The sequence below is a fragment of the Anoplopoma fimbria genome, chromosome 7 (genome assembly GCF_027596085.1).
Source record: "Anoplopoma fimbria isolate UVic2021 breed Golden Eagle Sablefish chromosome 7, Afim_UVic_2022, whole genome shotgun sequence".
NCBI classification, from domain to species: Eukaryota; Metazoa; Chordata; class Actinopteri; order Perciformes; family Anoplopomatidae; genus Anoplopoma; species Anoplopoma fimbria.
The window spans coordinates 10,570,733-10,594,014 of record NC_072455.1 but is presented as its reverse complement, the minus strand read 5'-3'; the positions used below and the strand labels follow the sequence as shown (position 1 = coordinate 10,594,014).

At 39.7% G+C, this 23,282-nt stretch overlaps 1 protein-coding gene across 2 annotated transcripts in view; it reads left to right on the top strand.

Annotated features, from left to right (window-relative positions):
• Positions 1 to 22,669, top strand: part of rap1gds1 (RAP1, GTP-GDP dissociation stimulator 1) — a 28,458-nt gene extending 5,789 nt beyond the window's left edge. Inside the window, exons 4-15 of one of the 2 annotated variants that reach the window (XM_054600985.1) lie at positions 1,121 to 1,246; positions 7,319 to 7,465; positions 10,861 to 10,989; positions 11,890 to 12,015; positions 13,557 to 13,700; positions 14,470 to 14,601; positions 14,949 to 15,083; positions 16,365 to 16,490; positions 16,844 to 16,983; positions 18,306 to 18,432; positions 18,622 to 18,750; positions 19,997 to 22,669. In XM_054600985.1, coding sequence (XP_054456960.1) covers positions 1,121 to 1,246; positions 7,319 to 7,465; positions 10,861 to 10,989; positions 11,890 to 12,015; positions 13,557 to 13,700; positions 14,470 to 14,601; positions 14,949 to 15,083; positions 16,365 to 16,490; positions 16,844 to 16,983; positions 18,306 to 18,432; positions 18,622 to 18,750; positions 19,997 to 20,124 — 1,589 coding nt within the window. In that variant the 3' untranslated portion in view covers positions 20,125 to 22,669. The remainder of the gene's footprint in view (positions 1 to 1,120; positions 1,247 to 7,318; positions 7,466 to 10,860; positions 10,990 to 11,889; positions 12,016 to 13,556; positions 13,701 to 14,469; positions 14,602 to 14,948; positions 15,084 to 16,364; positions 16,491 to 16,843; positions 16,984 to 18,305; positions 18,433 to 18,621; positions 18,751 to 19,996) is intronic. The other variant, XM_054600986.1, reaches the window with a different exon arrangement.
• The last annotated feature ends 613 nt before the right edge of the window (positions 22,670 to 23,282 follow it).

Below are 23,282 nucleotides of genomic sequence, written 5' to 3'. Positions count from 1 at the left end.
GTGACTCAAGTGAGTTATTGCCTCATTCTTTGTCTCTCATCCCCTCATGTATCCCTTGTTTTAAACCATCACATTTTAGCAGTGCTGGTAGCTATCAAGATGCTACGGTTAGGTGGTGAGTATCATAAGCTTCCTTCCCCGGTAATATCTGGATTTTGCCTTCAGTGGGAAAGACGACATTCCAGTGACTAATAACTGTAGTAGTCACGGATATATTTATTGGCTCAGGATCCGGTTGGCTGGGATGGAAACCGGTTACCAGCACGGGAGCAAAGCAATGTCCTACTATAGCAACACATATTTTAGCCCCTTCAAAAATAACAACATCAGTGTAAGTGTTTGTTATATTTACATTATTTTCACCCCTTTACATTACCATCAGACAGCCCTTTCCGACGGGGGGTTCTGAAGCTGTTATCCATGCTCTCTTCAAAGTCACCAGGCTCCATTGACGAAAACAGTCATTTTAACTTGTGTTTTACCAAGGTTTCTAAAAGGGGTTTCACTGCCAATGCACTACATTGCTTTGCTCCCGTGCTGGTACTCTGTTTCTCCAAACTCCATCTACTGTAGTAATACACTGACTATGAAGTAGTAGCTCATACAAGCAGACTTCAAAACATCCAAACTATCCCTTTAACTTGAAGTGGAGAATTATTGGTTAAACATGTCGCATCAATATCATTTCTTCGATATATATTTTTCCCTCTTAAATATCACATTTTGAATGAGCCGACCCAAGCACCAGTTCTGTCTTTGATGAGGATTCACAAAATAACTTTTGCTTCGATTGAGACTTCTTGAGGTTTGATCCTCCGTTTTTCTTTATTTTTATTTTTTTATGTGCCTACATAGATAAGGATTGTCAGGAACAATGTAGTAATTGATAATATCAGTTTTGAAAGAGTGTATATTTTTAATGACTTTCACATTTCCTTATTTGTTCAATGCACTGCATATCGTGATCATGTGATCACTACATGTACTGCAGATACTATGAGTTAAGTTATAGGAGACATGTGAGTAATATAGCAGTTTGACGCTCTTAACTTCCCCGAGCCCGTTTTACTTTGAGACCGTTCTGTACTGACCCGTCACCCGATGCCTCTCCCTCTCTCAGAGTTCATGCGGAGTCCCTGCGTGGAAGCCGGCCTCATCCCTCCTCTTATTCAGCTGTTAAACTCCGCCGACCAGGAGGTTCTACTGCAGACTGGCCGAGCGCTTGGCAACATCTGTTACGACAGCCGTAAGTAGGAGTTTGCTATGCACAGGGAGCACTGAATCCCTTACAGTCCTTGTCATTGCCATCACACAGCAAACTGAAAATAAGTCATAAAACTGATTTTGCTTTTGAAAGCTTTGATGATTAACCAGGCGTTTCAGCCACACAGACCTTTAACAGAGTGATAGCTTTGCATTTAAGACAGTTTTGCTTCGCTCTAATTAAGCAGAGCCCATTTACTGCATCTGCATAGAGGGCACTGCAGTTAATGCTTGAATTGTATGCAAATTTATGTGGTTATTGAATTTCTACTGACAGCGAGGCAAATTCTTTGTTTATTTAGACATAACAAATTTGAAAGATTTCACGATTTTCATATCCTGAGCATACAGTAAGGAGTACTATAGTAATAATGACAAAAACTAAAGCAGACAAAATTTTCAGCCTCTTTTCTGAAGATGCTTTTTTTTCATGATATTTGAAACTAGCCACGCTATTTTGTGAAGTAACCTGCAGAGGGGAGTTAATTCCATTCATACCTCGCTTGATATATGTTAGAATGTATACTATATCTTGGCCAATACAGATTTTTTTGATATCATGTTTGGGAGTCTGGTATGATATATTAGTCCATGGTAATTTATCCCCCCAAAAATCAGCATCATTTGAATAATAATTTTGAATTGGATCCCTTTTTGTTTTTAAAATTGTGACTATAATACCTACTTACGAGATGGTGGCGCTTTTTCTGAATACCTTAAACCGAGTTTGGTATTTTGTGATTCACCTGGGAGAAGCTACAAATCTGAGCAAGATTTTGACTTATGCTTACGTTCCCGGTGTTTCACACATAGCATTTCAGTGTCTTTACTTTGTTCTTAAGCTGAAACTTGCATCATGTAGCTTCTAATGACTATCACATTACACATTAAACCTTCCCAGTACCTGGTCATTTGAAAACTAAAAGCCTTCAAAATACATTTATACATGAGGTAACAATATTATTGGACATGGCTGATGGAATAACTTTATTTCTTAATGCAAACAAAGTTAAGACATACATTTGGTAATTGTGTTTTTAAAGCAAGGATAAATTAAGGGTTTATTGAAGACCCACGTGTGACAAAAACCATGCTTCACGTTTTCATTTGCTTAGTGATGGGCCAACTATTAACTTAAGTATCACAGTTTGTATTACTATGGTACTGATTTGTGTTTGAAAATGCTACATGTGGCACCTTCTGAGATGTCCGCTTTAAGAAATTCCATCAGTGAATTCAGCAGTGGAGTATTTGAGTTTTGACCTCAGGGAGGAGCAGCAGACTCTAAGCCTGATTCTACAGCCAGCTTTAGAGGCTTTAATCACAGCTGTCAGTTGTGCTGCATAGTTTGTCCTCTTGTTGAAAAGCTGGCAATCTGTGGAATTCGGTCGGATTTGACATTGTAGGGGGGCATGGTTTTATCACATGCAGTTCAACACCTGTGCTGCTAGCATATACCTTCTGAGATGTCCGCTATAAGAAATTCCATCATATATATATATATATATATAGACTCTAAGCCTGATATATATTTATACAGCTAGTTGTGCTATAGTTTATCCTATATATATATATATATATATATATTCATATATATGACATATGTATATATATATATATATATATACACCTGTATATATATATATATATAAACACATACATACATACAGCGGGTAAAATAAGTATTGAACACGTCACCATTTTTCTCAGTAAATATATTTCTAAAGAAACCCAAACAAATAAGTTCAGAAATTAAGTTATGTATAATAAAATGGAATGACACAGGGAAAAAGTATTGAACACATGAAGAAAGGGAGGTGCAAAAAGGCATGGAAAGCCAAGACACCAGCTGAAATCTATCAGTAATTAGAAATCAATCCTGCCCCTTGTCAGTGCAAATTAATATCAGCTGGTTCAGTCCCAGCTGATGGCCTATAAAAAGGTGTCTCATTACCAAGGTGTCACACAAGAAACATCTCATGATGGGTAAAAGCAAAGAGCTCTCTCAAGACCTTCGCAACCTTATTGTTGCAAAACATACTGATGGCATTGGTTACAGAAGGATTTCTAAACTTCTGAATGTTCCAGTGAGCACTGTTGGGGCCATAATCCGGAAGTGGAAAGAACATCATTTCACCATAAACCGGCCACGACCAGGTGCTCCTCGCAAGATTTCTGACAGAGGAGTGAAAAGAATTATCAGAAGAGTTGTCCAAGAGCCAAGGACCACTTGTGGAGATCTTCAGAAAGACCTGGAATTAGCAGGTACAATTGTTTCAAAGAAAACAATAGGTAATGCACTCAACCGGTGTGGCCTGTATGCACTCTCACCACGCAAGACTCCATTGCTGAAGAAAAAGCATGTTGAAGCTAGTTTAAAGTTTGCACAACATTTAGACAAGCCTGTGAAATACTGGGAGAATATAGTCTGGTCAGATGAGACCAAAATTGAACTCTTTGGATGCCATAATACACACCATGTTTGGAGGTCAAATGGCACTGCACATCACCCCAAAAACACCATACCAACAGTGAAGTTTGGAGGTGGGAACATCATGGTGTGGGGCTGTTTTTCAGCATACAGCACTGGTAATCTTCATATAATTGAGGGAAGGATGAATGGAAAAATGTGAGACATTCTTGAAAAAATCTGCTGCCATCTACCAGGATGATGAAGATGAAACGAGGGTGGACATTTCAGCAAGACAATGATCCCAAACACACAGTCAAGGAAACTCTCAATTGGTTTCAGAGAAAGAAAATAAAGCTGCTAGAATGGCCCAGCCAATCACCTGACTTGAATCCAATAGAAAATCTATGGAAAGAACTAAAGATCAGAGTTCATAGAAGAGGCCCACGGAACCTTCAAGATTTGAAGACTGTTTGTGTGGAAGAATGGGCCAAAATCACACCTGAGCAATGCATGCGACTAGTTTCTCCATACAGGAGGCGTCTTGAAGCTGTCATTACCAACAAAGGCTTTTGTACGAAGTATTAAATACATTTCAGTAAGCGTGTTCAATACTTTTTCCCTGTGTCATTCCATTTTATTACACATAACTTAATTTCTGAACTTATTTGTTTGGTTTTCTTTGTATATGGATTACTTGGGTTGTTACCGACATCTGGTGAAAATTTCATGTCAATAGCACCTTTAGAAACATATTTACTGAGAAAAATGTGTGTGTGTGTGTGTGTGTGTGTGTGTGTGTGTGTGTGTGTGTGTGTGTGTGTGTGTGTGTGTGTGTGTGTGTGTGTGTGTGTGTGTGTGTGTGTGTGTGTGTGTGTGTGTGTGTGTGTGTGTGTGTGTGTGTGTGTGTGTGTGTGTGTGTGTGTGTGTGTGACAACAATACCCTCACATGAAGTGAGTCAAAACATTGAGGTAACTCACCCAATGGCACAGTACATTACATACAAGAAAATGACTAAATTATGAATTCACTATCACTTTTTAATTTCTCATATACTTTCGATCACATAAAAAGAAAATATGTATGTTAATGTCTCAAATTGTTTTCTTTGAGTTTTAAGAAGTTGATCAGGTATATTCAGACATACTTTTGTAGTACATCTTTATTAATGAGACTAATAGGAATGAGGTTAAGGGTCTTCTCTGTTGCCCAAACACCTCAAGTGACCACTCAATGTGATGGAGCAGTGGTTCTACTCTGATCATAGCCTACTGACTATGTCCCACTGCCTCCCTGATCTTCCTCCAACTATGTCTTTCTAGCCTGGACGTGATGACTCGTACACACAGGGATTATAGCGCTCACTTTAGGATATTTTCTCTTTGAAGGCTGTGTTGCATGTCTTTGTCCACACTAAAAGGGATGAGAGAATTTGTATGATTGTCCTCGGTTCTCTTTCATTATGTTCAAAAAATTTTCAGATGCAACCCCATAACCATTAGCGAGGCAAATTTAGAGCTTTGCTTTCATGCTCTGCTCACTCTTCACCATGATGGTCCAGAACAAGTGTTGCATCTGTTGAACTCACGCCCCATTAAGCCTCACTCTGGAACAGAATCCCAGGAAACTTGAACTCCTTCACTTGGGACATCAACTTGTTCCCAACCTGCAGCGATCACTGTTTTCTGCCAGAGTACTATAGGTTTTGGCTGACTCTCATCCCATCCCTTCATACTCAAACTGTCAAAGAGCTTCCTGGAGGTCACGTGTTCATAAAGCCTGCAAAACTGACTCAGAAAAAAGGAGATACCAACAAACTTGATATTTTCCAAGCATTGGCTGTGGGTAGATACAATTTCCTTTGCCGTGTCCAACAACCACTAAATCTGACATACCCGACTCTTGCTGTGCTTATACGAGGACTGGATGGTTCGTATCAACAGCCCTGGAACCCAACATTTCCACAGAACACATTTCCGGACAGAGTCAATAAACCGTCTGCCAGTCCACAAAGCAAGTGTAGACTGGATCGGCAAACTCCCATGACGTCTCTTGGTTCCTTGCTAGAGTATAGCAGGCTTCAACCTCCGACTCTGAAAAGTGAAGCCAATTTGGAAGTGACTTGCATTCTTTCTAATCTTCTTTCTTCATCATGTTTTTCATTCTGTACACATTGCCCTTCTGTTCATCCTGGGAGAGGAATCCCTCCTCACTTGCCCTCCCTGAGGTTTTTTCCTTTTTTTGGGGAAGTTTTCCTTATCCAATGTGAGGGTTCAAGGAAACAGGAGGGAAACAGGATGTTGTATGTTGTACGGATTGTAAAGCCCTCTGATTTGTTGATTTGGGCTATACAAATATTTCTTTATTTAATAATGTCCACCGGGTGGCGACTCCTCTGGTTGTATAGAACTCTCTGTATGACTCTACTTCTCTCTTGATCTATTCCCTCAGTAAACATTGTAAACATGAGTTTATGGTCTCAATCTCTAGTTTCAAGTCTTCTTCAACACAGCATGATGTTCATTTAGTAAATGATGGTCCATTTAGAGTCAAATGGACCATAAAGGTATTGGTATTCTTTAAGTCGGGGTTACCTTGTGATTGACAGGTCGCTACCACTGTGTTGCAGTTCTGGGAGTTTTCTGTTCACTTCATGAAAATAAATAGTAACCTTTAGTTGCTAAAAAACTTGCTTGTGTGTCTCCTGGTTGCAAAAAAAACCAAGATGGCGACGACCAACATGCCGAACTCGAGGCTACAAAACTGCAGTCCATAAACCAATAGGTGATAATGTTGACTATGTACATTTCCTATATACAGTCTGCGGAGTCCTCTATGACAAAGAAGAAATCCACTACTTCTAATAAGGTTCGACCCTACCAGCACCCTGACATAGACCCTGGCTGAGGGGCATAATCAACTCTACTCAAAGGTTTTATGACAATAAGACTGCATTAATGCAATTGACTGATGGAACAATTAAATAAGAGCACTCTTTTAGGTGCTTCTTAAAGGAACAACAATCTGTAAAATTCACTCCAAAGAGCAAAAGATTTATTATAAATGCTTTATGATTATATATATATATATATATATATATATATATATACCATGTGTATGTAGAAGAGGGATAATGAGCTCACACACATACATTTTCTAATAAGCCATAATTATAATGTCTGTTAAAGTGTGGAGGTTACCAATTTCATTAGGTTGCTAATCAAAGCACAACACTAGCTGTAGTTCTGTTGTTCTCTTCTGACTTAAAGTAGCAGGGACACTGAGAACGCTTCCTTATGCAGCTTTTAACAAGACAATGCCCAAAGAGAGACAATCTCCTTTACTGTATCAAAGAAATGAAAGAAAAAACCAATACAATTATTTGTAATGGATTTGATAGGTAAAGTGCACTTGCCTTCGAGGGAGGATGATCTGGGAATGAACAGAGGCTTGATTACGCACAGCTTTATGTTGCCACACAAATATTTGTAATGTCTTATATCCTTAGTTTGTATTCATTTTTATATTTTGTACTGCTTACTTAACATTGCTTTCATATGTATGTTTTCAGATTGTGGTTATTTTTCTTTACTTTTTTCCGTTTCTTTGTGGTTGATTTGTGTCCTGGCCTCTTTGTTTTGCAGATGAGGGCAGGAGTGCCGTTGACCTGGCAGGAGGGGCTCAGATAGTAGCTGAACACATTAAATCCCTCTCCCAAAATACTGAGCCGGAAAATGAGAAGCTCTTGACTGTCTTTTGTGGCATGCTGATGAACTATAGCAATGATAATGGTAATGACCATCCTCCCCAAGAACAACTGTTAACTAATCTCAACTAATCAGCGGATGTTCTCTTTCTTATACACAGACGATGTCGCCTCATTTTTTTTGTCATAAGACAGTATGGTTGCATTGAACATTCTATGCTTTCCTGTTTTGGCCTGACCCCTCTCCTGATCTTTTCTACCATGCTGTCTGCTGCTTTTCCAACTCCATCTCTGAGGTAATCTGCAGTTATTAATATTTGCTGAGAGTCAGCTGTCAGAGTAGCAGTACATATCTCCCTCTTCCTTGCTCCAGTAAGTTATATTGTAAACATAGAATCAGGAAGTAGAACATATTCATTAACTAGTTCCTCTCCCTGACGTTTAGCCATTCTAGCATTGTGTCTCAAGGGATGGCAACACAAGTCCACCACTTCGGTTCAGGCTGAAATATTTCAGCAGCTATAGAGTGGATTGCCATGAAATGTTGTACAGACATTCCTGGGCTCCAGGGGATGAATTCTAATGACTGGTGACACCTTGACTTTCGGTCTAGCTTGACAGCAGACTAATCGATGACTGGCACAAATGTTTTTACAGACATTCATGGTTCCCAGATCATGTATCCTTATGGCTTGCTATATAGCTCTGCCCCTGTAGTTGACGTTTGTGGTTTAAAGTGAAATATCTCTATATAAAGCTATCACTTTTGGATGGATTGCCATGAACTTGGGTTCATACATTCATGTTCCCTTCATGATGAATTGTAACAACTTTGATCCCTGTAGACTATTAGTCTTGTTCTGATCGTGTGCAGTTTAAAAAAACGGGTAACATGTTAATCAGCGAGCTTCAAAATTGGTGGTAGGTGATTTTTCTAAATGTAGGACAGTCAGAGTCCTAGCTAGGCTAAGCACATGCTAACTGCTCTGTATTTAACAGAAAAACGTGAGATTGACAATCCCCCCTTTTGAAAGAAACTAACTTAACTTAACTAATTTATAAAAATGTTGACCTACCCTTTTAGTTGCAGGACCTTTTTAATGAACCCGTAAAGCAACTTGTGTAAAAATGTTTTAGAAATGCCACAATTGAATTGAAAGTAAGGGGACACCTGATCTTTTTAGTTTTGTAAAGTTTTTAAACAGAAACAAACAAGATTTGTAGGAAGAGTATAGATTGAAGTAATTGGACCCAGATTTTAAGTTTGCAGTATCTGCATTTCTTTCTATTGGCTTACTGTGATCATTAATATGACTTAACATGAGAAAGTTGAATTCCCCCTCCACTGTATCCCTGCATACATCTTTCTGGTCTATGCTGCAGTTTGTGTCTTTGTGACAACAAGACTTGTTGACCGAAGCAAGTAATGTGATCTGACGGATCGGACCTCCTGCCAAGTGTCTTTTGGCACTGGATATTAGTTGGATCTGTTTGGCTGGGGGATGCAAGGTTTTGTGTCATGCTATCAGAATGAAAGGTGTAACATTATTTAATTCAGAGCATTAATATGGCAGCGTCTATTTGCAGCGCGTGTGCGTGTGTGTGTCCCTCCTACTTGCTCTGCACTCATATGGCCGTTTCAGCTTATAACGCCGTTCCGTCTCACACTGTCGTCGTGTAACTTTTAGCGCCGTTATCTGCTGGCTGCCAGCTCAGCCATCACCATGTTGAGAGCCATTTTGAGGCAATCCCTCAATCATAAATATGCTCTGAATTCCAAATATAGCATGTTAAAATATAATCCATTCAATTAGTTTTCTAAAGGACTGTGATCATTTCTAGGCGGGACATTTACTTGGCAGTGCAGGCTGGTAACTTTGTAATGGCGACATCTGTTTCGCTTCAGTACTGCAATGTTTTTATACCCAACAGCAGAGATATATGCCCATAATGATGATTTACGTGAAGCAAATAAAAGACAACCATACAATACCTAATATGATCTTGAATTACTATGCATGATCAATCATGATTTTACATATCATTTAAAAGTACACACTAGTGCTATTTTGTACTGTTAGCATCTCCGAGAATGCTAATGCTTCCTTCTCGTCCTTTTGAATTAGTGGTCTACTCAAGTCAAGTGCATTTGTAAAACCAAATAGCATATTCAATATCTCAAGGCTCACCCGACAGGAAATAGTTGTAGCAATAAGTAGAAATACAACACAGCAGTGGCATTATAGTAAAACTATAGGACAAGAAGTGCAATCAAATAAGATTTTATAATAAGCATTAGTTGCCTGATAATGGCTGTCTCTGATGATTGATGTTCAAACAACACATTTAGCATCCGTCTAAGTGGCTCTTTAACTTTTTACTTTTACATGGAATTAAGGACCGGCATGTCCTGCTACTATAAATTCAGATTGACATTCAATAAGTATCTAAAAGCTCTTTGTGAGTATTCTTGAGATTTTGAGTGGACTCGTTTCTTCTCTCATCTGTTCTGCTCATCTTCCCACTCTTGTCTTTCTCCACCATTGATTCATTCTCTCTGTTTTTTTTACTAAATCTAAATACTTTCCTTTTTGCTGTCCAGGCACATCTAATAGCTCTACCACTTTTATTTATTTTACAGTCAAATGGCAAATGCATGTTTACTTACTGTGGTGTGTAAAGGGCCTTGACAACTGGCTGTGGTTGAACCACTATTGAATGCAGAATTCACATAAAAACCTGCATCGAATAATAGTTCATCTTTTCAAGGGTTTAAATGTAGTTTTGATTGATCTTACGTGTGAAAAATGGGATTTATGTTTATGAGATTTTATGAAAATGAAGGTGCTAAATTCCAAATTCAAAGCATTGATAATTGGAGCTCAAGACAAATTTCCCTGCAGGACAATAAAGTGTATCTTATTTTATCTTATGTTAATATAGCAGCAATCAACTATTATCTAAGTAAAGCTATAATGGAGTCTCTCTGAGCAGAGAATGAAGTCAGTCTCCCTCTGTGTTGTCATCCAGCTCCTCTGGATTTTGTTAACATAGACTGGCCGGTCGCTCTGCACTGCGCTGAGACGGCGGTAAAAGCTGACCAACGGCATCATCACGGAAACAGAAAAGTAGAGAGAAAGTACAGAAAGTTAATTTGTTGAACCACTTTCTGGTGTGACCATGTCTAATGGATGTAGCAACCAAACCCTTAAGTGTATTGCATTGGCTAAAGGTTTTTTATTTTGTTATTAATTCATCTTTTCTGTTTGAGAATAAGGGTGTGTTATTCCTCTCAAAAGTGCTCAAATGATTTTGAAAATCATCTTTTAATATAGGATGAATACAAATAGTCACTGTTTAATAAAGTATAGCAAATCAGCTTAACTCTAATGTCTTTCTTCCTGACTTCCTGAGCTCCACATCATGTTTAGAACAACAGATCCACTGCCCGTCTTTCTGTATCTCTGTTTTGTTTTGCAGATTCCCTACAAGCTCAGCTGATCAGTATGGGTGTTATTCCCACTCTGGTGAAGCTGCTAGGCATCCATTCCCACAACACAGCCCTGACAGAAATGTGTCTGATTGCCTTCGGGAATTTGGCTGAGCTTGGTGAGTATACCTAAGCAGCCGTTTAGCAAAGCTTAACACACCTACCAACCATTCCAAACTGGTGAAAAGTATCCTTAACATCTAGCTACACCTTTTAATCTTATAATTACACTAATTAACTGGCTATATATTTCATTTTGGTCTGCCAGAATCTGCGCACCATAGTCTGAGTGGAGGAGTTTTTAATCAATCAAACACAAATAAACAGGCCCACACAGGAATAGGGATGCCCCCCAAAGCCAGGCTCTAAACTGGATCCAAATTAGTAAAATACAATGAAACCCTCTCAAGTAAGAGAGGTAATACTAGCTATGTATCACTACATTTGTTCCACAAGCAGAACATCAATCTGCAGAAATGACCAGTTTTCTACTGTTTGGAGATCACAGCCCATCCTCGTCCACTGCAGGTAACGCTAGTTTGATCAGAAGAAAAGGCTATGCCATGAAAGCTAATCACTTAGATAATTGTTTACAATACAAGAAGCTAATCACTTAGATAATTGTTTACAATACAAGAATAATTAAGAAATGTTGATTATTTTCTAATTAATTGTCTCTTTTTTTCTTTTAAAATAATCAAAAAGAACCTGTTAGAGTATCAATAAGAAACCAAATATATAAGCAGAATCCAAAAGAGTACCATTAATGATAAAATCCTAACGATACTCATCCCTACTCAGGATTAATTATTTCAGGAATAACTGAATGGTGACAATAAATTTGAAATTCGCTGTGTTTTGACTACCTTTTGATTTATTGTGATGTCAGTTTTAATTTGCATGGCTCACAGTTAGTAAGTAACCCTTAACCTCAATATAATGCACATAAAATGTCCATGTAGGGTAAAGGATTTCTTCTCTTTCATGACATGCCGTGGTACTCCCCTCTTCCCCTTTAGAGTCCAGCAAAGAGCAGTTTGCCTCCACCAATATTGCTGAGGAGCTGGTGCGTCTTTTCCAGAAGCAGTCGGAGCACGAGAAGAAGGAGATGATTTTTGAGGTTCTGGCTCCACTTGCAGAAAATGGTAATGTGTCAATTTCTTTGATCTTTTTTTTTTTTTTTTTTAAATATCATTAAGTTCTACAAAATACATTATGCACTGTATGGGACGTGCAAAGATTTCAAAAATAATATACTGATAGACTGCAGTGTTCTCTCATCTCCTCCTACTCTATAGTGAATTATTATCTCAGTGTGAGTCATGCTTTCCAGACCAGCTGCTAACTGCAAAGTCATAGAACACAGCTATAGTCATTGCTCAGCTGCTCTTTTTCAAACATTTCTTTGTGCGTGAGTGTTTGAGTGAGGATTCTTCTACATTGTCAACCTCAAGGACAGCGTCCTGCTTTACTCGAGAGAAACTCACTCCCTCTCCATCTCCTTCCTTTGTCACACTGCATCTCGTTCATTACATGTCTAGAGAGACAACAATTGAGCAGCTATGTGAAGAAGTAAGAGGTATGATGTTAAGGCAAGGATGATATATAGAAGTTAACATCAATGGAAAATTGCAAAATCACTTGAAAAAGTGCAGGCAGACGTAAAGAAGGGACAACAGGTTTTTACTGGTATAGGACTGTAACTTTCCTATCAATTCATCTGCACACTCTTTTTTCAATGAATTGTTTGGTTTCTAAAAAATTTGAAAATCTGGAAAAGTTTTCAGAGCCCCTGGGGATCTCGTCAAGCATCTCGTTTCTCCGACAAACGTTCCAGAACTTAATATACAGTTTGAAGTACGACAATGAATTAGGTATTACAAAATGGTTGTATGTTTTGTATGTAAAAAGTTAATCTTATTAGTAACTTTAGCTGTAAAAGTATTGCAGTAAAAATGTACAATATGTTCCTGTGATGAAGTGGGGTAGAAGTATAAAGTAGTATAAAATGGTAATAGTCAGGTAAACTGCGACACTCAAACCACTGGTTGATATCTACTATATGTGTGGGTCCCTCCACCTGTTTAAAATGTGCACATAAAGACAGCTGGATGGAAACCCAGCAATTACAAAAAAAATCTTAAAGCAGAATGCGACAAAGACAAACAGTCTTGGCGAATAAATCATGAAGTATAAAAACCATGGACCTAAACGTCCTTGAAAGCTTCCGCTTCAACGAAGAGACAGAAAAATAGTAGCAGACAAAAACATCAGATCTGTTGGATGATGAGACGTCACCCCAAATTGATACATGAATTAAACATAAATGCTATATGTTGATCACGTTTGAGCTTTTATAATGACCTCATCTCCTTGTTCCCTACTCTGTTGCAGTGGTTTATGACATGTGACTTAGAATCAGCTCCACCAACTGTTCATTTCAATGATATCTACTATTGGCATTATGGTGCACATTTATCCACATTTTCCTGTTTGTGTGTATTTGGTTAAAAACTACATGTGCTTCACATGCTGTGCATGGTGCGCTGGGTCGGGATCAGTCCCATGTGGGCTTACTGCATCATGCGATGCATATATGATGCACCACTGCATTGCAGCAGCAGCGTGTTTCGGACTGCTTGCTGAGGTCTGCTCTTAATGTCTCCTCCTGCTTCCCCTCTGCCAGATGTGATAAAGCTCCAGCTGGTGGAGGCAGGCCTGGTGGAGTGTCTCCTGGAGGTGGTGGCTCAGACTGTCGACGGAGAGAGGGAGGAGGACATCGCCCAGCTGAAGACCGCCTCAGACCTCATGGTTCTCCTGCTGCTGGGAGGTAAACACCTCAGGGCAACTTGGTTAGGTTGATGTGTTCTCTCATAAAATGTACAGAAAATTTTATTTTTTAGATTGAGTTAAAAGGGGTAAAAAGCATATGTATCCAGTTCCAGAGCATACTGTATGCACAGCCATATTCCTATTCCCTCAGGATCTAAACTTCAAAAGAACTTTGTGTGACATAAAACATTAATTCTTACTTCAAACTCGTAGATTACTGTTGCAGGATGGATACAAGGTCATCATCATCACCTAAGCGACGCAGTTCATGAACAGAAAATGCAACAAACAAATTGTAGATGCACACAGTCTTCAGCCCAGCACTGATCTTCAGTATCAATAATTCAACCTTTAGGTAAATATTTCATTGCAGTGGATTAAACCTGAACTTGGTATGTTATAAATATACATACTGGAACGACCCAGTTCACACATCTATAAGAGATTAGGCAGTAAAATAGTTCACATGTCCCACTAATGCTGGAAGATAGTGGACGACATTCTGTCAGTCCTCTTTGTTCCTATGCAGACACTGAATGTAGTTTGTAACAGACGTTTGGTGGATTTTGATGGCCAGAGGACAATGTTCACAGTCACTTGAGTAAGACAGCACAAAGCAATAAAAGAGAAGGGGACATGTCCCTCCGTCCCCAGTGTTAAATTAAGCCCTTGCTTCCTGTATAACACAGAATGACTAAACGTTTTCTATGAGTCAGAGACCTATTCACTAGCAGCGTACAGTGACCTGTCTTCCCTCTGTTGTGTAGATGAGTCCATGCAGAAGCTGTTTGAGGGAGGAAAGGGCAGCGTCTTCCAGAGGGTCTTGTCCTGGATTCCATCTCACAACCACCAGCTGCAGCTCGCTGGGGCTCTGGCCATCGCCAATTTTGCTCGCAACGGTAAGTCTGACTCAACATTGTTGCCAGATGAGAGGAAAGCTAATGACCAAAACGTTAAGCATCCCTGTTAGAACGAGGGGAATAGCAGTAGTGTACCAGTAAGAAATATATTATATATGCATTTAGTCATAGACGCAGTTCAAGTGGTCTTCGTCATTTAATCTTGTCAGATGAGAGAGGGATGTGTTTCGGCAAAGAGAAATTGGTCAATAGAGATCGGACAATGAAACCACATTCAGGATGTTTAAATAAAGAAATGTAACAGTAATTGAACTGTGAGACCGAGCACTGGTCAGGATCTGACACAACATTGAGGTATCCACTCTTGCTTTTATATCTGGGTGTAGATGGGAACTGCATCCACATGGTGGACACTGGCATCGTGCAGAAGCTTCTGGAGCTGTTGGATCGGCACGTTGAGGAAGGCAACGTCACCGTTCAGCACGCAGCACTGAGTGCCCTGCGCAACCTGGCAATACCCGGTGAGGAACTTACACACACACACACACACACACACACACACACACACACACACACACACACACACACACACACACACACACACACACACACACACACCAGGGACCTATGTCATCTAGAGGTCTTCAAAGGTCCACTGCGTTCCTAGTAAAAGACCTGAACCAGGACCCGTCTGACTGGGTACAAATGGTACTCAGTCTCATTGAGCCGGTCATGGTACCATTGTTCTTCACTGGGTCTGTGTGTCAGTATGTCTGCTACCTATTATACTGACAGGTGTTTCTGTTATTTTGTCCACTCCATTTATATCAATGGGGGTAGTATGGGGATCTCAAAAGGCATGTTTAAAAATAAAAATAAAAATCTACATCCAGATGTCTGTTTTGGGCTAATGTAGAATCGTGTAGATATGAATGACCCATTTTAAACTAACCAGAAACTGGATTCTTAGCGTCAGGGGGATTATACACTAATGACCCACCCTCCGGTCCCCCCTCAGGTAAACAACGCCACATGGAACGGACATATTCAGAACCTACACTATAGTGTACAACAACATGGAGGCTCTGAAGTCTAAACCAAGATGGCAAACTTTATTACTCCTTTCAATCTTAACAAAGGCAGCGGAGGACCCGATCCACTCCTTCCGTTCTTACCTTTTCACAATAAAAGCCCTAGATATATCTCAAATTCACTCAGACCATTTCACCTAAAGGAAACTCAATAAAGTAGCTTAGAGTAGCTAGGGTTATCCAACGGTTCACTTCAGACGAGTGCCAGACTCTGCTCTGGGACAGTAGGAATCCTGCCGGTGTGAATCTGTTGGAACCTTCTATTGAAAAGTGCTGCAACTGTCCCAAACGCAGCGCTGCCGGTATAACTAGTTTTGATGCAAAATATTTGCAGGCAAATATTTCATATTTTTGTGTCGTTTGTTACGCCGCCAGTGTTTTTCTGACGCTTACCTCCTGTAAGAAAGCCATCTAATGATTGATCTGTATCTGGTTCTGTAAAAAATAGTGCTCCCTGGTATTTTTGGGGGGGCTCATTGTACTCAAAAAGAGTACCAGAGATGGCTTCATAAGGTTGAGCTAAGTACAGTTAATTTCTAACAAGATATCACGGCTTTAAATCAGCTCTTCTTCTGAACAGTTGATAAAACCATTCATTGGTTAAGAAATATTAAATAAAACACGTTTGCTAACTACAAAGAATAGTTGATATCAAAGAACATCTTTGCTTGATTGCTTCTGTGTCTCATGTGCCTTGTTTCCTCTCTCCAGTGGTAAACAAATCCAAGATGCTGGCAGCCGGAGTAGCAGACGTGGTGTTGAAGTTTTTGCAATCAGAGATGCCTCCAGTCCAGTTTAAACTCCTGGGGACGTTACGCATGCTCATCGATACACAAGGTAGAGATTTGATGACTTTTTCTATCTTTGTCCCTGTAAAAGATGATTCAAGCAAATCATGAGTCGTTCTCAGTCAGCTCTGTTTAAGCTTTGTTGTGATAATCAAAAGATCCTCTTCAGCCACAATTCTGAGTCATGAAGACACACAAATATTGTGACTGCTGTTCAAGACTTGACACTGGACAGATGGTTTCTTATGAAGAAAGCCTTCATGATCAAAGTGAAATTATTATATATTATCTTTATATATATATATATATAAAAATATTTGGGTACAAATTATCAGAAGGAACAAACTTAATGTTTTCACTGAACTTTGGTGACAGTTGTGTTGTGTTTGTGTTTCGTTTCAGCTGAAGCCGCAGACCAGCTGGGAACCAATGGGAAGCTAGTGGAGAGGCTAGTGGAGTGGTGTGAAGCCAAAGATCATGCAGGGGTGATGGGCGAGTCCAACAGGCTCCTGTCGGCCCTCATTCGACACAGCAAGTCCAAGGTCCGACACAGAATACAGTCTTTAGGTCCTCAGTATCCGTTAAACATTCCTGTTCCTCCTACTGTTGATTCGATTCAATTCATTGTTTGGGTAAAAATACAGACCTCGTTATTTTTAATTATGTAAATGTGCTCAAGAATTTACATGAATAGAAAAAAACATTTTAAAAAAAAATGCATAATTTCAATGACCAATCCTGACACATCAGGTAGACCAACATGTTTTTGCCACTGTTAGCTAGCTAAGGCTTCCTCGGATGCAGTGACACAAAATGGATCATTTTCTGAAACAACAAAGTGCTCCAGTAAAATATCCAAAGAGTATGCTGCGGAATTCATAATGTCAGGCAGTGATGGTGATGGTGATTGGAAACAGAATACTTATTTTGGTCAATACAGCCGACAGTGGCACAACATCCTGTCTGTCCGTCAGGTCCATTCTCATGAACGCGATATCTCAGGAACATCTGAAATTATGCATAAACATCCACTTAGACTGGACTGGATGAACTGATAAGAATTTGGTGGTCAAAGGTCACCGTGACTTTCCAAAACACTATGAATTTATGGTTGTGTAGGATTGTTACAGACTCTTGTGATCCAAACATTTTTTTAATTACTCCATACCGAGCTATTTTAAAATCAAAATGTATTGAGAGAAGATGGATGTAAAAATTTAAAAATGTTTTATCTAACAAAATATTTTGCTTTAATCCATAAATGGTGTTCACACAAAGAGAAGCAAGAGTAACGGCTCAGCTACACGTTCATAAACATGAAGATTCACTTATAGGTGGATCAGTGGAAATTTAATTTAGCCTATTTTAATACAATACAAATTGTGCCGGACATTATGACCGATCGAAGGGGTTGGCAAGCATGGGATGCGTTTTATGATTAATCAGAATCAGATAAACATTTATTATAAATAATACATCCTTTAGGTCTCCATCATGTAATAGATTGTCAGTCTGTTTTCTGGCAAATTCACTCAGGAAAAAAAAAAAAATAGATCCGACAGATGGCGAGCCGGCTGCAGAACTCCGTGTGTGTGTGTGTGTGTGTGTGTGTGTGTGTGTGTGTGTGTGTGTGTGTGTGTGTGTGTGTGTGTGTGTGTGTGTGTGTGTGTGTGTGTGTGTGTGTGTGTGTGTGTGTGTGTGTGTGTGTGTGTGTGTGTGTGTGTGTGCTACTGTGTAACAGTAGGAGTGGTCAGTGTGCTAACATTAGTAGCCATGTTGTCCAGAACATGCTTGTACTGAATGCTCAATGGTTATTCATTCTGAGAGTACATCACAGTGTTTTCTTTTCTTTCTTTTTTTTCAGGAGGTTGTCAGAACTGTCATCCAGGGAGGAGGAGTCAAGCACCTAGTTACCATGGCAACTAGTGAGCATATGATTATGCAGAATGAAGCTCTGGTGGCTTTGGGTCTCATAGCAGCGCTGGATTTGGGTAAGAGTCCAAATGAATTAACCTAAATAGAAATGAATTCAGTTCTGTTTATTTATAGTTTTACACTTTGGCAACTGTGAAGGAGTTTGGACAATGAGCCTGAATTCTTTGTCTCCTTTTTATCACTTGGTCTCATTACTGCAGGTTTAGCACAGTCCCTCTGTGAATTCTTTTCTTTCTGCTTTTCAGTGGCAGCTGAGAAGGACTTTGTCGGAGCCAACCTGGTGTCGGTGCTTCACAAGCTGCTGTCAGACGAGAGGAGTGCACCAGAGATCAAGTACAACTCTATGATCCTCATCTGTGCAGTCATGGGCTCAGGTGAGGCTCTAAATGCTTTATCCAAGTACACATTATTAGTACTATCATTGTTTAACTCTGGTTGAATGACACTGCTCCCTAAAAGTAGATCTAACATGTCTCATAAATGCCACAGCAGTGTACTTTTTCTAAATGTACTATTATTGTAACTTGGTTGTGATGCTGCATAGTTTTAGTTTATTTTATTTTATTTGCACAATTGAAAAATATAAAAACATAACATAAATAATATTACAGTGCAGTAAGAGGCAGAAAGCTTAACTGAAGCCTCCACCTATATAATATAAAATCAATCACTATACTATAACTAATACAAAACGAATATACATATGATATGAAATATTGTTGAAAAAGCATTTTTACAAGATAGTATTTACATGCTGCTAATTTTTCACATTAAATAGTGCTGATGCTTTTATTTAAACTAAGTGCAAAACTTGTATTCATGAAATCTCAAATAATGATGGGAGGGACAGGCTTCTATTACAGACAGGCTTTTATTCCTAATTTTACTGCTTTCAATTATTTATTATTATTTTATTTTATCATATTTTCGAATCTGCTCCTTTTCTAATTTGCTGTACATACTGATACATTGATACATTCTGAATAATTTGCTTTGTCCAGCACTAATTCCATCACCACAGCAATTCACAACAAACCAGAACATTTAAAAGAAGTGAGAGGAATAAGGGAGTGAAAACAGTATTAGTAGCAACACATTGGTGTGTCTGACAGACTGCTGTTGAACTGGATCCTTATTTAAACACCAGTTTGAGGGCTCATGCTCCTTCTGCTTCTAATTTCTAATCATAGCTCATCATATGTGGGTGTGACGCCTTGCTCTCAATTCAAACTCAATACGATGTTTATTTGTTGTCTTGTTAATATAGTGTACTGTACAGCAGTCATGTGGCACTCACCATTCTGTGTCTCTCTGAGTGTCTCTCTTCATTGTTACACTGCTGTGAATGAGACAATAAGTACATGCAAAAAGTATTCCCTTTTTGTCCCTTATTTCAAAAAAGGCAATTTCCCGGTAACTTGCAGACGTGTATTAACGTAATAAGCCCCATGACATACGTCCTACACCACTTACATTTTTTTAGTTCCCTCCCTTATAGGTGGCTTTAACTCTGAGCCGCAGATGAATGTGTATGGCATCACTATGTACCATTGTACTTTAATACCAGCTGTTGTTTGAGGATTCACGCTACTCCCCCTCCCCCCTCTCCTCTCTCTTTAGAGCCCCTCCACAAAGAGGTCCAGAGCCTGGCGTTCATCGACGTGGTGTCCAAGCTGAGGGCCCACGAAAACAAGACGGTCTCCCACCAGGCGTCTCTCACAGAGCAGCGATTAACTGCCCAGAGCTAAATGACTGTCTGACCCCGCCCACACCCATCCACCCAAAACCGCCTGCCTGACCACCCGGTGACCCCTCATGACCGCTCTCCCCTCTGTGCCCCATCGTCATGTGCCAAGGTACCATGTCGCGTTAACTGCCAGCCAAGACATGTCTCTGCCCCCGCCCCTCTGCCCCACCCACCTCCACCAGGGTTAGACCGATGTGGATTTATTTTACAAATCATGAAATCTGAGCAGTTTATAATGTCATTTATATTTGGAATTACAATAATTCACCTAGAATTGAATCCGCATGAGGGTGATCTAGCCTCTGAAGCTGTTTTTGAACTTGCATGGGACACTAACACTCCTCTGAAAGCCATAATAGTGAGATGTATTTAGGTAGGTTAAAAGGTCCTTTACAAAGCCACGCCCCTTAAACGCTCAATGGACACCGCATACTTCCTGGTCGTTCCGCATTGGTCCAACCCTGGTCCCCTCCTCTACTTGTGCATGCATCTTCTGCTACAAGTAGCTCCACAGGAGCTGAGGCGCCATAAACAGCCTCACGCAATAGATAAGAGGCGACACTCTTTTACGACCATAGCTGTGAGACCATGCACCGGTAACCCACCAGTGAAAAAAAAGTGCACAAAAGAACAAAAAAAAAAGACTTCCTGTTGTGATTATTTTTTTTCTTTCATTTATAAGGAAAGCCTCCATCCATGATGTGCCCAGTCGTGTCCCATGTAGCTCAAGTATAAACTGACTAGAAACTGTGCATGTTTTAGTCCTGTTCAAGGTGTGACAGTGTTCATTAGACCCCTCTGCCGCTCGCATAGTCCCAAAGTCCAGCCTGCCCTCCTCCAACGACACCTCCAGTCTTGTACATTTTGTTTTGCTCGTTTACAACTCGGAACAAGATATTTTATGAGATTTTTAATTCCACGGTTGTCCAAACATGTTCCCTCTGCTCCAATTGCTGTACAGTTAACTCCACCCATCCCTGAAAGAGGATCATGTAAGAACCAGGTGAAGCATCATAGTGGAGAACAGAGCTGTAGTCGAGTCTACCTTCAGTCCGTTCCAGTTCAGCCCCAAGACCGAGTGCTGCCAAGGTGAAGTCGAGACTGAAATACGGAATTGGAAATATAATGCAAATTCTTAACAAGATCCAGCACCGACATACTGCGTATCACAGTCCAAAGATGGACGTTTGGCTTATGAGGTGAGAATAGTGGTGTCAGGTGGGTGCAAAGTAACACAACATGAAAAGTAGTCAGAAAAAGAAAGGTCTCCTCCATTAAAGTCAACAGACGTCTTTGATTCCACATGGATGGTGTTGACTTGAATCAAAAGACTAAATCATGTTTTTGTTACTTTGCGCCAACCTGGCAGTTTTTCCCCCATCTCATTAGTTGTTAAGAAGATTGACACCTTGCGTACCCAAATTCTCAGTCTTGTTTGCGGCACTTTGGACAAAACTCCAGAAAATATCAATAGAAGATCAATTTTTAAAAACATTTTGGGATGGGCATGAGATGGTGGGGTAATCTATGAAGAGCAGCCAAAGAACAAGACACTTTCAAGTCAAAGCAGACATGAGACTAAGATTTCAGAAGAAGACCGGAGCACTGCTGCCTGGTTCACTCTGTGAGATACAGTTCTAACACACGACAGAGCCCAAAAGAAATCACAGACTTGGCTGTAAGAAAATCAGGGAGGTAATTCTTCCGTATGGAATGAAGTGCGTTAGTGTTTGTGTTGTGGGGTGAAGTCTGAATGCAGACTCAGAACGGTCACCCTATTAAACCACAGGTCTCTCTCTTCACGTAGACAGTTGGTTCTTCTAGTTGAAGGGATTTCTGCGTCAGCATGTCAGACACCATACCACACTCACATGTTCACATGCTACCCTGTTTTCTGGTCTGGGCCCATTGCTTTTTTTTTTTTTTTTTTTTTTTAAAGGTATGAATGGTTATTTATCAGATTTGTGCTCTTTCTAAAGACACATGCCTGTGGAGATGTATCCATAGTAACTGCGTAAAATCCTATAAACTTAAGTGTTTGTTGTAAATGTCATGAGTTGTACATTTGGAGGATTGTAACTCAGCAGATAATTAAAAATGATAGCTGGTGATGGCTTACGTCTTCATTCCAACACTGCTTATGTTTTGTTTTAGTCACTCTAAACACTAAGTTTAAACTTAAGAAAATGGAATCATGTGTACATACATGATTCCATTGAATTCTCCCATGATATCTAGCAGCACACACTGGGAGCGTCGCTCTCTTTTTCCTTCTCGTCTCTGTCGATGATGAGTCAGAGTCATAAAGCTGGGGATGTGCTTTATTATTTTTTGCTCAGAGTTTAAATATATCGGTTTTACACACATCACGCCACCTCGGCTGAATTTGCACCTACTCCCATCTTTTCATTGACTCTGCATGTGATTGTGCCGCCTCTAAAATAAATTTGCTTCACACTCTACTATGTTCATTGAATTCACAGCAGCGTATTTGTGCCATTGTAGGTTAAATTCCTTTAAAAAAATTAAAGAAAGAAACTTTGAGATTAAAGACACAATTTTTGGAGAAAGAAATGGTCCTTTTTTTGTCAAGGAACCTCATGGCTTCACTTTGTAAGCTTGGATCAACCTCATCACAACACAGACGCACGCCGCTGCTTGCCATGTGTTACGCCTGCAGTGGATTACCTTATTGAATTATACTTTGCAATCAGATTAAGGAATAAGGTAATATTGATGATTTTAGCCCAGAATCACCATAATAGCATAAGCATGCAGACTTGGGAGAGACATTGCTGTGAATTGGGCCTTTTCAGAAGTAAACAATATACCAATTAAGAGTTTTCTTGTAAATGTACCACTTTAATCCTGGAATGTTATTCCTTTTAGCGTTTTAATCAGTAACTGCTGTATGAGGGCTAACCAGTGGGACACTCACAGCTTCCATTCACATGATGGGTATCCAAAGAAGTCCTCTGTTTTTAAACAATATGCAGCCCTCGTGATATTTCAAATATGCCTGTGGGTTGATTTAATGTTGAGACAAAGGATCAACTGATTAGAGTGTGGTGTTCAAAGGGACATCACAAATATCGTTTTGCACCATAACTCATGCATTCATATGCTAATTATTACAATTTCACACAAACGTCTGACTGG